The sequence below is a fragment of the Dreissena polymorpha genome, chromosome 4 (genome assembly GCF_020536995.1).
Source record: "Dreissena polymorpha isolate Duluth1 chromosome 4, UMN_Dpol_1.0, whole genome shotgun sequence".
In the NCBI taxonomy this organism is placed as follows: Eukaryota; Metazoa; Mollusca; class Bivalvia; order Myida; family Dreissenidae; genus Dreissena; species Dreissena polymorpha.
Window position 1 is genome coordinate 39699526 of NC_068358.1, and position 13619 is coordinate 39713144.

At 33.6% G+C, this 13619-nt stretch overlaps 1 protein-coding gene across 2 annotated transcripts in view; it reads right to left on the bottom strand.

Moving 5' to 3' along the window:
- Positions 1 to 9489: 9489 nt before the first annotated feature.
- Positions 9490 to 13619, bottom strand: part of LOC127879002 (glutamate receptor 4-like) — a 28601-nt gene continuing 24471 nt past the window's right edge. The window contains exons 9-12 of one of the 2 annotated variants that reach the window (XM_052425585.1): positions 13305 to 13508; positions 11603 to 12432; positions 10896 to 11073; positions 9490 to 10218 (exon numbers count right to left, since the gene is read on the bottom strand). In XM_052425585.1, the coding sequence (XP_052281545.1) occupies positions 10171 to 10218; positions 10896 to 11073; positions 11603 to 12432; positions 13305 to 13508 (1260 nt within the window). In that variant the 3' untranslated portion in view covers positions 9490 to 10170. Of the gene's footprint in view, positions 10515 to 10895; positions 11074 to 11602; positions 12433 to 13304; positions 13509 to 13619 lie in introns of both variants that reach the window. The other variant, XM_052425584.1, reaches the window with a different exon arrangement.

Sequence of the window (13619 nt, forward strand, 5' to 3'; positions counted from 1 at the left end):
TTTAGTGTAATATTCAGATTCTTAGTCAACATGTACGTTTAAATCACCCGCGATAACTGCCGGTTAAGAACTTTGTGAGGTTGTTCTTAGAAACTCAGAAAATCGTTAAAGAATATAGCCTCTGTAACTGGATGCTTTTCCAAAAATGGCTGTCTGTATATTCCAACAATACAGAGAATGAAGTTATTGGTAGGAATTTTCCACTCTGCACACTTAAAAGAGAAGTATTGTTTGCATTGACGATTTAAAAACACGAAGATTGCCTCTGTACTGCTGGTTAATACCCAGCCTTTTCCATCAGGAATGGGAGCATCAGAAAGACCATCCTGCGATAATTCACCCCGAACAAAGACATCATCATCATCAGCCCGCAACCAACTTTTAGTTACAAGACATAGGTCGATGTTTTCATCCGATACATGCTGTTAGAGTTCTGCAAATTAATTCTTACTATCTCATACAAACTGTTGACATTTTCAGCCTGTTTTTCCGGTGCAAGTTAATGTTGTATGTTTGGTCAAATTGCAATTATTTTATGTTGCTCAATGTTCACACTGTTCTTTTTTCGCGCTCTTTGCCGAACATCACTTGTACCTATATATTTCATTAAATTAAGCTCTTTCAGCCCATTGAGAACACAATTAATGAATTGTTTTCCTTTAATGTTCTAATTGAAACTCATTAATTGTCCAGTTGTGTACTTTATAACAGTAAACTGTTTATTCAACTTCCGATTTGAGAAGTAATTCTTGCAATGTGTTGGGTTATTTTTATTTCCTGTAGCAGAACACACGTTTTGTCACTATTCATTTCTATTTGATACAACATATTAGAAAACGTAATTATGATTCCGAAAAAATAAGTCAGCAGCATAATGAGTGATTGTTAAAATACGCACACTTTTCTGATTTCATTATGCATTATATCCAGCATAAAGTTCGCATTTTTTCCGCTTAAACCTGGCGCAATTTTACAATAACATATTAAGTCCACATACAAACATATAATCCTTCTTCCTGACGTTTGAATTATATAAATCTTTATTTAACACTTCAAAACAATATTTCTTAATAATGTTTAACAATAAAGAATTTTAAAAGTTGTTTATGTCAAGAAACAATCTTTATGAGAAATATGCAAAAATGTGCATCTTAAATTATTCCAACAAGTAAAACTTATTGCAAAATGTATTTCTCAACGATAAGTATATTGTCATAAAGAACATAGATTTATATTTTTTTTAGAGATGACAATTAATAGGTTACACCGACTTATAATTATTGTTGATGATGCAATATTCTGAATAGGTCGCCGCATTATCGAATCTGTTGCTATCACTGACCTCAAGTACTTGGACGCAAGAACATTCGTCATGAGATCCCTCCATTTGTGCTGGACAGCGTTTTAAACTTATCAACATATGTCCTTTCTAACACCATTATAATATCTTATTACATCTATTAAATTACACGTCGATTAGTTACAAATTCAGTAAACCCTTTTATTAAAATCGACAGGATACAATAATCACCATTGAACGAAAAAGACTGTTTAGCAACCTAAAGATTATCATATATGTGTAAAGTTAAACTAACAACCACAACCGTTGTTGTCTGAATGCGTCTTTAAACTATCGAACATTTACGGAGGTCACTTTAAAATGTATACGTGTCATCTGAAAAAAGTTAACAGAGCGTCAGTTAGTTATTATAGCCTTTGCTCCCGGACTACACGAAGCCCAATGCTCAGGCGATTAAATGTAGCATGAGTTACATACCTTTAAACGTATTAAATATTTCAATCGTTCTCATGTTCTAATCGTACAAACATGTTATACAATTATTTAGGTTTCTACTTTGCGAGTACAGAGGGCGGCCTGATATTTGTTGCAAGTTATCGGAATTTATATCAGTGACCACAGCTAGAGTTGAATGTATTCTATCAACAACATTTTTTTTCAAAAGTATGTGTATATTTTGAAAACTTACACTGTTTTGCGTGTGGGAATAGCATATATTAACGTTCGTTTGCTAGTTGCTCCATGTATTATATAAAGATTGCACTGAAGTACCAATTTACCAGGTTTAATGTTTTCTTGCCATCACAATTTCTCAGTTTTGTAAATTTAAAGTAAACGTACAGTTATGCAGACATATTGTAAAACAAACAAAAAATGTGTGGAAGATTTTTTGTTGTCTTATGGATTGGTCCTGTGACATAAAGTAGACATATCTCTTACGTCTATGTTCATTGTATAAGCATAATTTGCGAAGTATATGTCAGTCGTAATAGGTATACCGTATCAATCAAATATTGCATTCGTCATCTCATATTTGGATTGTCCTTGTTTAATAATGTGATAGTTTGTCAGCAAGCGATTTAATGTATTGCGACAACCACTACTATAATGACAAACACAATTCGCATTCAAGGGGCCTTTTCACGGTTTGGTAAATTGATAAAATTATAATTAATTGTTTCAGAATCGCATATTTTAGTTGTAGTTATGATATTCGTGAGGAAACAGTAATACTGAACATTTACCATATAAAATATCAATTATATGCCTCTTTTGACGATTTGAAAACCTGAAAATTATAAAGCGATGCAACGCGAAACGATTGAATAATTTGGAAAGTTCTGTTTTTGTCGTTATTTTTGTGACATTACGAGGAATCGCTAATAAATGTATAAAATACGTGAATCTTTGTATGAGCGCGGATGTCGGAGTAGTCTAAGTGTTAGACTTTACTCCAGGGGTCAGTGGTTCGAGCCCAGTTGAGGGTTACTTTCTTGTCTTTCTTTAATTTTATTATTGTTTTTTTAACTGGAGCTTTTAGATCCAATGTTGACATTTATCAATAAAAAGCAATAAATGACATCCTGCAATATCTGCCAAAATATGTGAAAAGGCCCCTTTAAGTATGTATTATGTATGTTTTTATAGAATAAACAAGAGGTCTTATTGCACTTTGTTAAGAATAGTATTTGTTCCAACATTTGCACACGTTTAAGCATACATCGAATAGCGGTCGCCATATTGAGAGTTGATGTGTATTGCAGGATTGGTTGAATGTGGGGTTCACAGCGAAAATATCATTAAACGTCGAGCACCAATTTAATTGCATCTATAAAATAAATCAATATTTTATGTATTACTAGAAAGGCCTTCAGTTTAGATCTAGTCACAATTAGTATTAATTAAGTATATATGTACATGTGTAGGTTTTGCTGTTGTGTTGTTTTTGTTGTATTTCGGAAACTTATGTCACCATTATTGAGCTAGTTTTGTGTTGTATACGATTTGGTTTCACTTGTTATTGTCCTACAATTCCATGAACAAACATGTGTATACTAGCAAACAATTCCCCTGATATAACAACTAATTTCGTTTAGTATAGGTGATGAACAATAGGGAATTACCGGCAACTTGTATTACTATCGATTAAGGTATATTATATATTATTTAACTTAATATGCGTTTTATAAAAAATAACAACTGATGCACAAATACAAAAAGCCCCCAAATCACATAAAATATGTATTATTTTAGGTGGTAAATATTTACACAACCATAACTTATTATTTCATGCCCATTATATTAACCGTACTTTTCATTACCATTACACAAGTGGAATAAGCATTTAGTTTCACCGCAATTACATGTCATATCTGTGTTATTTGGCTACGTACTAATATATTTGCCTGTAAAATTATACATTTCACTTGCCTTTAATCGAAATATTATTTGAAAACAAAACCAACAATATTGATTTATATCGATAATGAGATTTTTTCCTGCGATTGGTATGATTGGTAACAATTTGATGAAATTTTTGCTCATTTCAAATATAAAGAATTTTCGTTATAACTCGCTTTATTGTTATTTAAAAAAATTAAATAGATTAGTTATGTTCGAGTTTGAGTTAAGACGTTTCGCGATCAGCATATGTAAAACGTCTTATTATTAGACTACAGTTGGATTAGGTACATGTACATGTACAAAATAATATAGTTCACATTCAACAAATTGTAAACTATCTTTTAAAAACCTGCGGAACAGACTTTAAACACCTAAAGTAATACATTTATAGATTATGTTTTGTCTATTGGTTATTCATGAAAGAAATCAAAAGCGTTCACTATTGTCATTAAGCGTACGACTGCATGCGTGCACCTCATAAAATATTAAATGAAATAAACGCATAATCTTCTTTAAAATTGTTAAAATAAGCGGCTCGCAAACACTAATCTTTGCAAAAACAAAATGGTAAAAAAGACATGTACCATGTTTTACAGACAACTTATAAGGCCATGGTCTTATTTGCAGACAATAAATATGGTGTGTACAGGGACGATTTCGCCGTGACCTTGTGATTGATTGTAAAAAAATCTTGATTTCCAGGAACTTGTTTTTCAGATCAAGTTTTAAATTGCTTGTTCACCGTAAAGCTTACTTTGTCGCAACAAATGTCCTAAGGGGGCATTTTTCGCTCAAACTAGCCACAAATGTTTGGGTAATTTAGTAGCAAAATGTTATTCATACACAAAAAATGAATTGAGATATGATGTGAAATATATCACTTTGCTCAACGAGCGTTTATCTTCCTTGTACTATTTTGTCATCATCATCATCATCATCATCATCATCATCATCATCATCATCATCATCATCATCATCATCATCATCATCATCATCATCATCATCATCATCATCATCATCAATGCCTTGACCAATCTGGTCGTTCGGGGGATAAGGGACGACGATACAGAAATCATTCTCCGGTCATGTCTGTTGTAATTCATTTAACAGTTTAAATTAGTTTTCATAAACACAATATTTGTTCGTTCTCCACATTCATTTATTAAAACTGTGAAATGTGTGATTTGTATACAAATACAGATTTGTCGTGGCATAATGAATACTGATACATTCATAGTTTGCTGTAACGCGAGTCTCGTAAGTACCATTACTCCCACAGTTAATACGGAACATAGCTGAAGGACTTTCGTATACCAGTAACAACTGATACACTGCACCAGGATTACCATATGCAAATCTTCATGGGTAATGAGAGAATTGAACAATGCAAATCGTGCGTAAACGAATTAGATAGATCAAATTACCGGAACTATTACGAAATTAATTCAGTTACCGTAATACAATGAAAGGACCATGTTTGGTCCACTTTGCGATTGTTGGAAACATCGAGAGGCACGGATGTCTAGACATATAAACGAAAGATTGACCTCAACAAGTACGTTCGTATTATCATGCGTACTTTTTTTTGCATTGTAATCGCATAACACTGCTCGCGGGCAAATAGGCAAGTTTACATATGCTTTCTAATAACTGTCAAGTTGTCTAATGGTGGAGTTTTTAAGTGTGACGTTCAGTAGTTAGCTATTAATTTAGTATTGTATAATTTATGTTGTTCTGTTTGTGTTTTACGTGAAATATTATAGCTATGTATTTGAAAAAAAAAAGAATAATTCGATGTTTCTGAGATGCAATATGATTTCATGTGATTGCTGTTAATTTAAGATAATAAATGGTATAATTGTTCCCCGAATCTGTTTTCTGTATGTTTAAATCTTATGAAACACGTCATTTATTGTTATACGATTGGAATAGTACTCAACTTTGTGATAAAAAAATTGTTAGGTTCTGTAAAGGCTACGCTTTTCAAGTGTAATCTCACAAACCATGGCTTAGCTAAGATTGTTGTAAATTGGAAGTATCGAAAAGATTTCTTTCACATTACCACGTTTCTTTTAGAATTTATTAATAAAGTTTTAAAGATATTTTATTATATATATAGCTTTTCCCGGTATCGTTCATCTGGCGGCTAGATGCACTACAGAAAACGCTGCATCGCTTCAATGGTTGTGAGAGCCAAATATCTCTACTGAATAGTGCGCTTAAGAGAATGTACTCCGGTGACTAGAACACCACTGGTATCAGCCCACTATCTACGGAGTCGAGCCCAACTGTCGATACTCTATATTCCCTGATATCGACATAGTTTTATTAACAAATTGTTTATGTCTTTCAGTCTAAATGTTTATCACTCAGAAACACACTTTACGCATTTGAAATCCTTTAGAAAATCAAATTAAATTTAAGTAATTTCGTAATATATTCAAGTTTGAAAGGCTTCTTAGCCAACCTTTAGATACTGATGAGCAGCAAACAGCATAAAACCTAAGCAGACTGCGAGTTACTCGCAGGCTGTTCTGGTTTTATGCTGTTTGCACATAGCAATTTTCACTTTGCTTCTGAGTGGAAAGGGTTAACCCTTTAACCTTTTTGCCACAACCGGTTAACCAAAAAACCTTTAGTAGTAAAAATGTTTAAGTATACGTAAAACGTCAAACCGCTCGTATATGTACTCTCTATAGAAACGGAATTAGTTTGAGATCGCTTCCGCTGATTACACATCAGTTTCTTAATAAAATGTTTTTTAGCATTTATTTTAAAAATTTGTAAATGTATGCTATGTTTTGTACTTTTTTTTCCTGCGTAAAAGCATGAGGTCAATGTTATTAGAAATACACAATTTTCATTTTCAAGATTTATTTCTTTATTTTAGGTTGGGTCGCTTTTATTACGTTCGCGTCGTATCGCTTACCAACATGCTGTGCTTTCTTTGTTTTTTTTTTTTTTTTTTTTTTTTTTTCCTGTTTAAATGTTTTTATTCATTCATAATATATACATATACACACAATTTACAATGGCATGTTCGTTTTCTTTGTTCATTCTGTTTTAATTGTTAGAACTAAAATTAATTTTATATAAAATGTTTAAAATACTTTTTGAACTATTGCAACACTATCTTACAGTTCACACACAAATCAGCAAACTTACATGTATATTCATAACATGCACAAAACAGCAGTGTTCGTTTGTTCAAGAAAATGACTTGTCCACTAGGCTAAGCGTGTCGCTGATGCGGTTGCAAGTCTCGGTAACAAGACGACCTGTTTTCGAGTTCACTCGCTCCAATGGCACGGATGTCAATGGCACGGACAAATTTTTTCAGGCCACATGCACAATTGATGGAAAACGTTGCTTATTTTCACGACACCATTTCAACGGGTTGGCCTCAGATTGACAATTCACGCGCATGTTTGTTTACGTACCGTATCGCGCAACTTTTAAGCATCGCACACATTCTTAATTAAATGATTTGTTAATTAAATTTGTAATTGATGTTTATTAAAGAAATAAGTTGACTAATTTGCTTTCTTCAAAACAACTTTCCTTAGACAGTAGTGGTGGCGTCATGGGTATCGTTAATTACTACTCATAATATTATTATTTTTTATCAAACAAATACGACGTAAACTCAAAAAGATTTGAACTGCGAATGTAATTCTTGATAAAAATGTGACTTATAAGCACTTTATTTTTGCGATCAATCAGTGTTGGATTTTGGTAAACAAAACATCAAAATAAGCCGTCCAATGTCTGCCCTTCTTCCCACAATTTTCTAGTTTGTCTAATTGTCGCGAGTTAAACAAAACGATAGTGCCAATTATCAAAACGTACCCTCTGTTTGTTATCACACAGGTACTGATTTATTACTTTGTTTGTTGACATGTTATTTATTACTGTCGATTGTGCGGTATGTTGCTTTAACTAGTTACCTAGAGCAAATGGGCGGTATTCAGGTTAACATTTTCCGAAAATTTAACCGGTTAACTTGCCGTTTCGGTAGGTTAACAAGTTAACAGGTTTACCTCGTGCATCCCTTGAAAACACATATAACAACTATAATTGACCAGAAAGAGTTAGAATTAACATTTTACTTAAGGAATGATGTTTGGGTAGTCGTTGTGGATAAGTAAATTAAAGTGTGGCTTCTGATGCTTATTTATTATGACATCAATTAATCTCGTATCGTGTGGTCCACAACGAATACATAATACGAAAGTAATTGCTATTTTGAAGACATACCAACCCAAAAAGATATTAAATTTTCTCCAGCAATTAAAACGTCTTGCATTTTGACTGTATTGCTGCATTCTGATAATCCGAAAACATAAACTACTTTTCATAGTCCAATGAATTAATCCAAACTATATCAGTAAATATAAATGATTGTATTGCTTATTATATACACGTGGCACACTTACTTTCTAAGCTTGTTCGAATACGAGCGACGTTGATTGCATTCGTAAGAAGCGAAATGACGTCATCGTTTTAAACTGAAACTGAAACAAGATTCGTGCGCCATCGAAAAAGGTACTTTGCAATTTACCCATGCATATACATGTATGTCGTTCTTTTATTAATGTGATAGCGCTCTACCTCATTAATTTTGTGTGTGTGCTGTCTGTAAAATATCGTGAATTTAGGTGAATTAAAGCGTTCATCATGCTTTTTCATGAAGGTCAATTTAGAGATCGTTTTCCAAATGTTTTGTTTATATAAACCACAACCAATACAGCTTAAAAATAGATATCATTCATATAAATGTATTGTATTGACTTAATGAGGTCAAAAGAATTCGTATTTGCCTCGCAATATAATTGACTCTAAGTACCATTCTATGTCTTTGCCATTTGTGATTGAGTTCTGTCTTAGAATGCATGCTTTTACGGAAGGGGTAATTCGCACTGATAGCTGAAGATTTTTGTTTGTGGAACGAAGACTGAACGTTACCTTCAAGAACTTATTTCAATTTGGTTATCTATATTTCTGGAAGAATTGTTAAAATGTCTTTGAAGTTAGCGTTTTCTTTTCTTAGCAATCATGCGCGTTACATATTGTTATGGCAATACATTTATGCTATCAGTGATTTGATATAATGTGTTAAATAAAAATAATTAAAAAATGATATATACCTGATTGTTATTGGTGCTACATTATGTATGTCACAAATGTAGAGTTTATTTTTTTAATTGGAATAAAACAACAAATGAATCAAATAGATATAATATATGTACATATATTTGTGATCACACAAACAAGGCTTTTTGCTAATGTTATCGTCACAATTTGCTTTTATGTTAAGTGCTTTAAGCATTACGCATATTAAAAATGAGTGTTATAGCATGACACTCATAGAGCAGATCTTCGACTTTGTTATTGCGAGACGCCATATCGGACTATGCATTCAATATGCATTCACAGTATGTTTAGAAAATAACGCAGTTTTATATAGAGCACCAAGGACAATCAATAGATGATGGTATCCATATTCTTACATGAGTGCTATGAAACTACCTATTAGCGCCCAAAAACACAAGTCCCGAACTAGGACATGGTAAAATATAGTTCTCCTTTAAACTATACATGTAATACCATATTCTTTTCTTATTTATACGAATCATACCACCAAACGATTGGCTTATTGACATATATCAGACGTCAATCCAAAATAATTTGGCAACCAAAACAAAAGTTAAATAAAGGTACATGATTTTATTTCAAGAATATAATGGATATAAAAATGACATTTATATTTGAACTAAATTTTTCGGAACAACCAGTACACATTTTTATGGTATTATAATGCAATTAGAAAAACTAAGAGAACACGAATGCCCATAAATGTTTAGAATATTTGTGCCTCTATCAAATGATAAGAGTAACACTAAACAATATACATACACGCCAACGTTCATTTTGAAGTTAAAGGCAAAAAAAAAGACAAAAACATGTATCACTTATATAAAACATTAATAGCATGGTGCAGAAAGGGTTTGTTTCAATGTCTGTGCCATTCATGCAGCCAGGTTACATGCTAGAAAGACTACGCCATTTATAAAGAGGTAGAAAACACAACAATAAATAAAGCCTTGGTTTATAGTTGTAATCACATTAATTACATATTAACGTGTTTTAAACGCTTTTAAAATGCAAACGGGACGTAGAAAGAGCGACATAGGAAAATACGACACTATATTACAACAAACTAAAAAACATGTTATTTACATATAATGAATGTTGAGTTTTTGCATAATCGACCACATTATAATTAAAAAGCGAAGCATTGTGAACGATTCCATAGTACGTTATTATACAGAGAATGTTCCGCCATCCCACATAAAGCAAGGCAACAAAGAGGTTAAATATCTACCACTCTTATGTAATTGTTAAAGGCTTGGAAGAGATCCAGCAGCATGCACGTTGAGAACGGTAAGCAAATCATGCAGGTCCATCTAAAGGAAACTTTCTCGCTCTTTATCGCTAACCCGATCTTTTCGCTCCTAAAACGCAAACAATAACATGTTAACGGTATAACTTTAGCTAACACTTGTTTTGTCAACGTATATAAAGATCTGGCAACAATCACCAAATAACATTTTGGTCATTCAATGTACAAGATGCACAGAAATAAATAGATAATTTACAAAAGAATTATAATGAAGGTCAAACGGCTCTTTGAACACAATCGGTGTGTGGAAACAGTTCAATATCACTCTTTTGGTTCTTGCTGACTCATATTTCTACCAATAGTCTGGAGTATATCCATGGCGACCAAAGAACCGCGAACAAGTGCCCTCTGCAATATGGAGTTTATGTTATAAGTAAAAATAATTAAACGGAATTACTTTATAAACATTGTTCGTGGGGCTATTGTAATCCATATCAACCAATTAATAATTGGGGATTTTGTTGCGATAAATGAAGTTTCCAATTAGATAATGGACGTATTAAGCTATATCCACAATCTCATGATAACTTAATAACTGCCGTATTGCATTATTAATGTTTGACCACTTGCGGTTGTCTCATGTGAATAGAAAATTGTTTTATGGATTGTTGCAAGTTGGTCCATTACGGGCGATTTGGTACCATCACTAAACAATTAAGTCCACATATGTTCCCCGCAGTGATATATCATTATTATAGACTGCCGAATGGCGTTGAATTTTGTATTTACCTTTTTGACACTCTTTGATATTCGTTTAGCAATATACTCCCCAAGGCACACGACAGCTGCAATGGCGACTCCTCCAACAAGTATGAAGAAGACGCCGGCCACATTCTCAATCTGCAATTCTGAAGTATCGTCCGTCGATGGCTTGGCATAATCGGGGCAGTTCCTGCGGCCCCACCACCTGAAATAAGAAAAGTCATGCTTATACTCGTTTTTTTAATTTAAGTTGAGCGGAACATTGCATACACGATCTTAAACAGGTTTCCTTCACACACAAAATTGATCTACTACTAACAGCCTCATTCGAGCCCGTAAGAGCGCTTCACTATAGGTCAAAGGATCGCGGATTCGAATTCCAGCCCGGCCACATAACTTGTTCGGAGATCGGTGGTTAAATAATCTGATTGAAGCATGTGCACTTAGAGCTGGGAACGTCGTGATGTGACTAAGATATTATTGAAAACGCCGAAAAATCTTACTGAAAAGGCTTACGGCACCTGCCAACTGAATTAATGTTACATTATGATATGAACACATGTTTTGGGATATTATCTACTACATTCCCCACATCACTAGTCAAAGTGAGTAGAAACATGGTCAATAAATATTTCTGACTTCTAAATATTAGCTATTATTTTATTTTTAACCAAGTGAAATGTCATATAGAATATTTAAAATTAAATGTATCCTAATTACGATGTCTTACTCACTCGTTTTCCATCTCATGCAGTCTTCCAGTGTCACTTAGCTTTAGTATCGCCATTGAAAGCTCTTCTCTGTATGTTGCCCCGGGTGGAACACCAATCCCAAAGCCTTTTGGGTCGAACGGTGGCCCGACTTCCATGAAATCGCAATCTTCGATAGTTTTGTATTTATTGACGGTGGTATCCCAAAAGAACGCGTAATTCCCTTCCTTGACTTTCTTGAAGCCTTCCTCGGTCGTTTCCACCATTGAAGATGGCTCGATTTCTGACATTTGGGCCCACATCTTAGAGAAATGTTCAATGTCAGTGTTTTTGAAGAAGCCGCTTATTCCGCTGCTTTTTACAGTACCATACTTGATCCTTGTTTGAGATGCTAAGTCGGTCACTGTCTTAATGGGAGTATTAATTTTCTTCACAGTGAGAAAGGCAGCTAAATTGGCCGTATACGATGAAATAAGAATTAAAGCAAAGAACCACCACGAGGACGTTAATATACGTCCAGAAAGGGTTGACGGAGAGGCATCAGTACTACCCTGCAAAAGGGACCCAAAGACAAACCAGAAACATTCTTTGAAGCTGATAGAAGGGTATTCGGCCCGGTTGACGTTTCCAATTCGCTCCAAGATATACAAAACTATACTGACAAACACAAAGGCACCTATGGTACAGAACCACACAACGGGATGAAGAGGGTTTAAAAACTCGAAGTACGAGGTCGTTGATCGTGGTACTTTCATAAGCACGCTTATGTATCTTGTCATAAATGGTTTTGTGAAATCCACGGCTTCTTCACGCTCTGAGTTGATGCTAAGTGGCGCCACTGACATGGTTGCATTCTGGAATTAACAGTTTTCCTGGTTTTGGTAGATAATAACACTCTCCAAAAAGTAATTAAAAAAGCTTTAAACAACTAATACATCTAGATGTTGATATAAGGTTTTCGGAATTACAGTACATTAAGTGCTTTACAGTTCAAAGCCTTTTATATAAAACTTTCACTGTTGTAATGGGCAATGGAAAAAAATTGTGTTTGCGTAAGATAGTGCTTTGAACGTAATTAGGCACTTTCTTTTTCTTAGACAAGATTTCAAAAAATCTGTCCCACTTACGTATATGCTTATAATGCACAATTAGTATAAGTCGGATAACAAATGTTTAACACTTCAGTATTAAATTATTATGGTAAGATTATACAATCAATATAGAAAAAAAGGCACTTGTCATATTCTTGTGATTTTTTACAAATGTCATTAAAAGAATTTTCTTACAGATTATACAATAATTATAATAACAATGAAACAATTTCAGAGTCAAAGTGTGCATAACTTTGGGTTCAAACTCCGTACCCTAGAAGCAAAAGATAACGAGCTACTCCTACACCACGCGGCCTTTTGAAATACTTAAATGCCATTGTCGATATTCTACCATTTTGCTTATTTATGGATAAAACGTTGTACAATTAATGAATGAATAATAATTTCCCGGAGTTCAGTTATGGATTATTAATAAACGAATATATATTTTATCACTTTTTATATTCAGTTGTGCTATTTTACCATTTTATTATATTGTATGCATTTTGGTTAAATGATAATTTATTTTGCTTGTCATTGTTCATAACTGTCAGTCTTCCCTTCACAGTAATATATTTAAAAAAGTATGTTGAAGTAATATATACAATTGTTTATATTTAACATCGGAAATTTACCCCTGACAGAAGTTCTCCCATCATCCCATTCCAATGTCCATCTGCCGTTTTAGATCCGAACTTCCCGTCGTGGACGAGATATATATCGTACTGAAAGTGAAGCATGTTCGCCACCTCTTTGATAAGATCCACTGCAAACCCCTCGTACTGGTCATTCCCTGTACGGACTTTGTAGTCACGTTTCCGCATGCAGAAGGGTTTTTCCTGTTTTACAGGCGAATAACAAATTTGCCATTCAGGTTTAACAAATGATAAACTATCATACTCTTATACATGGGCCACGAAAATATACAATGTTTCATAACGAATCAGATA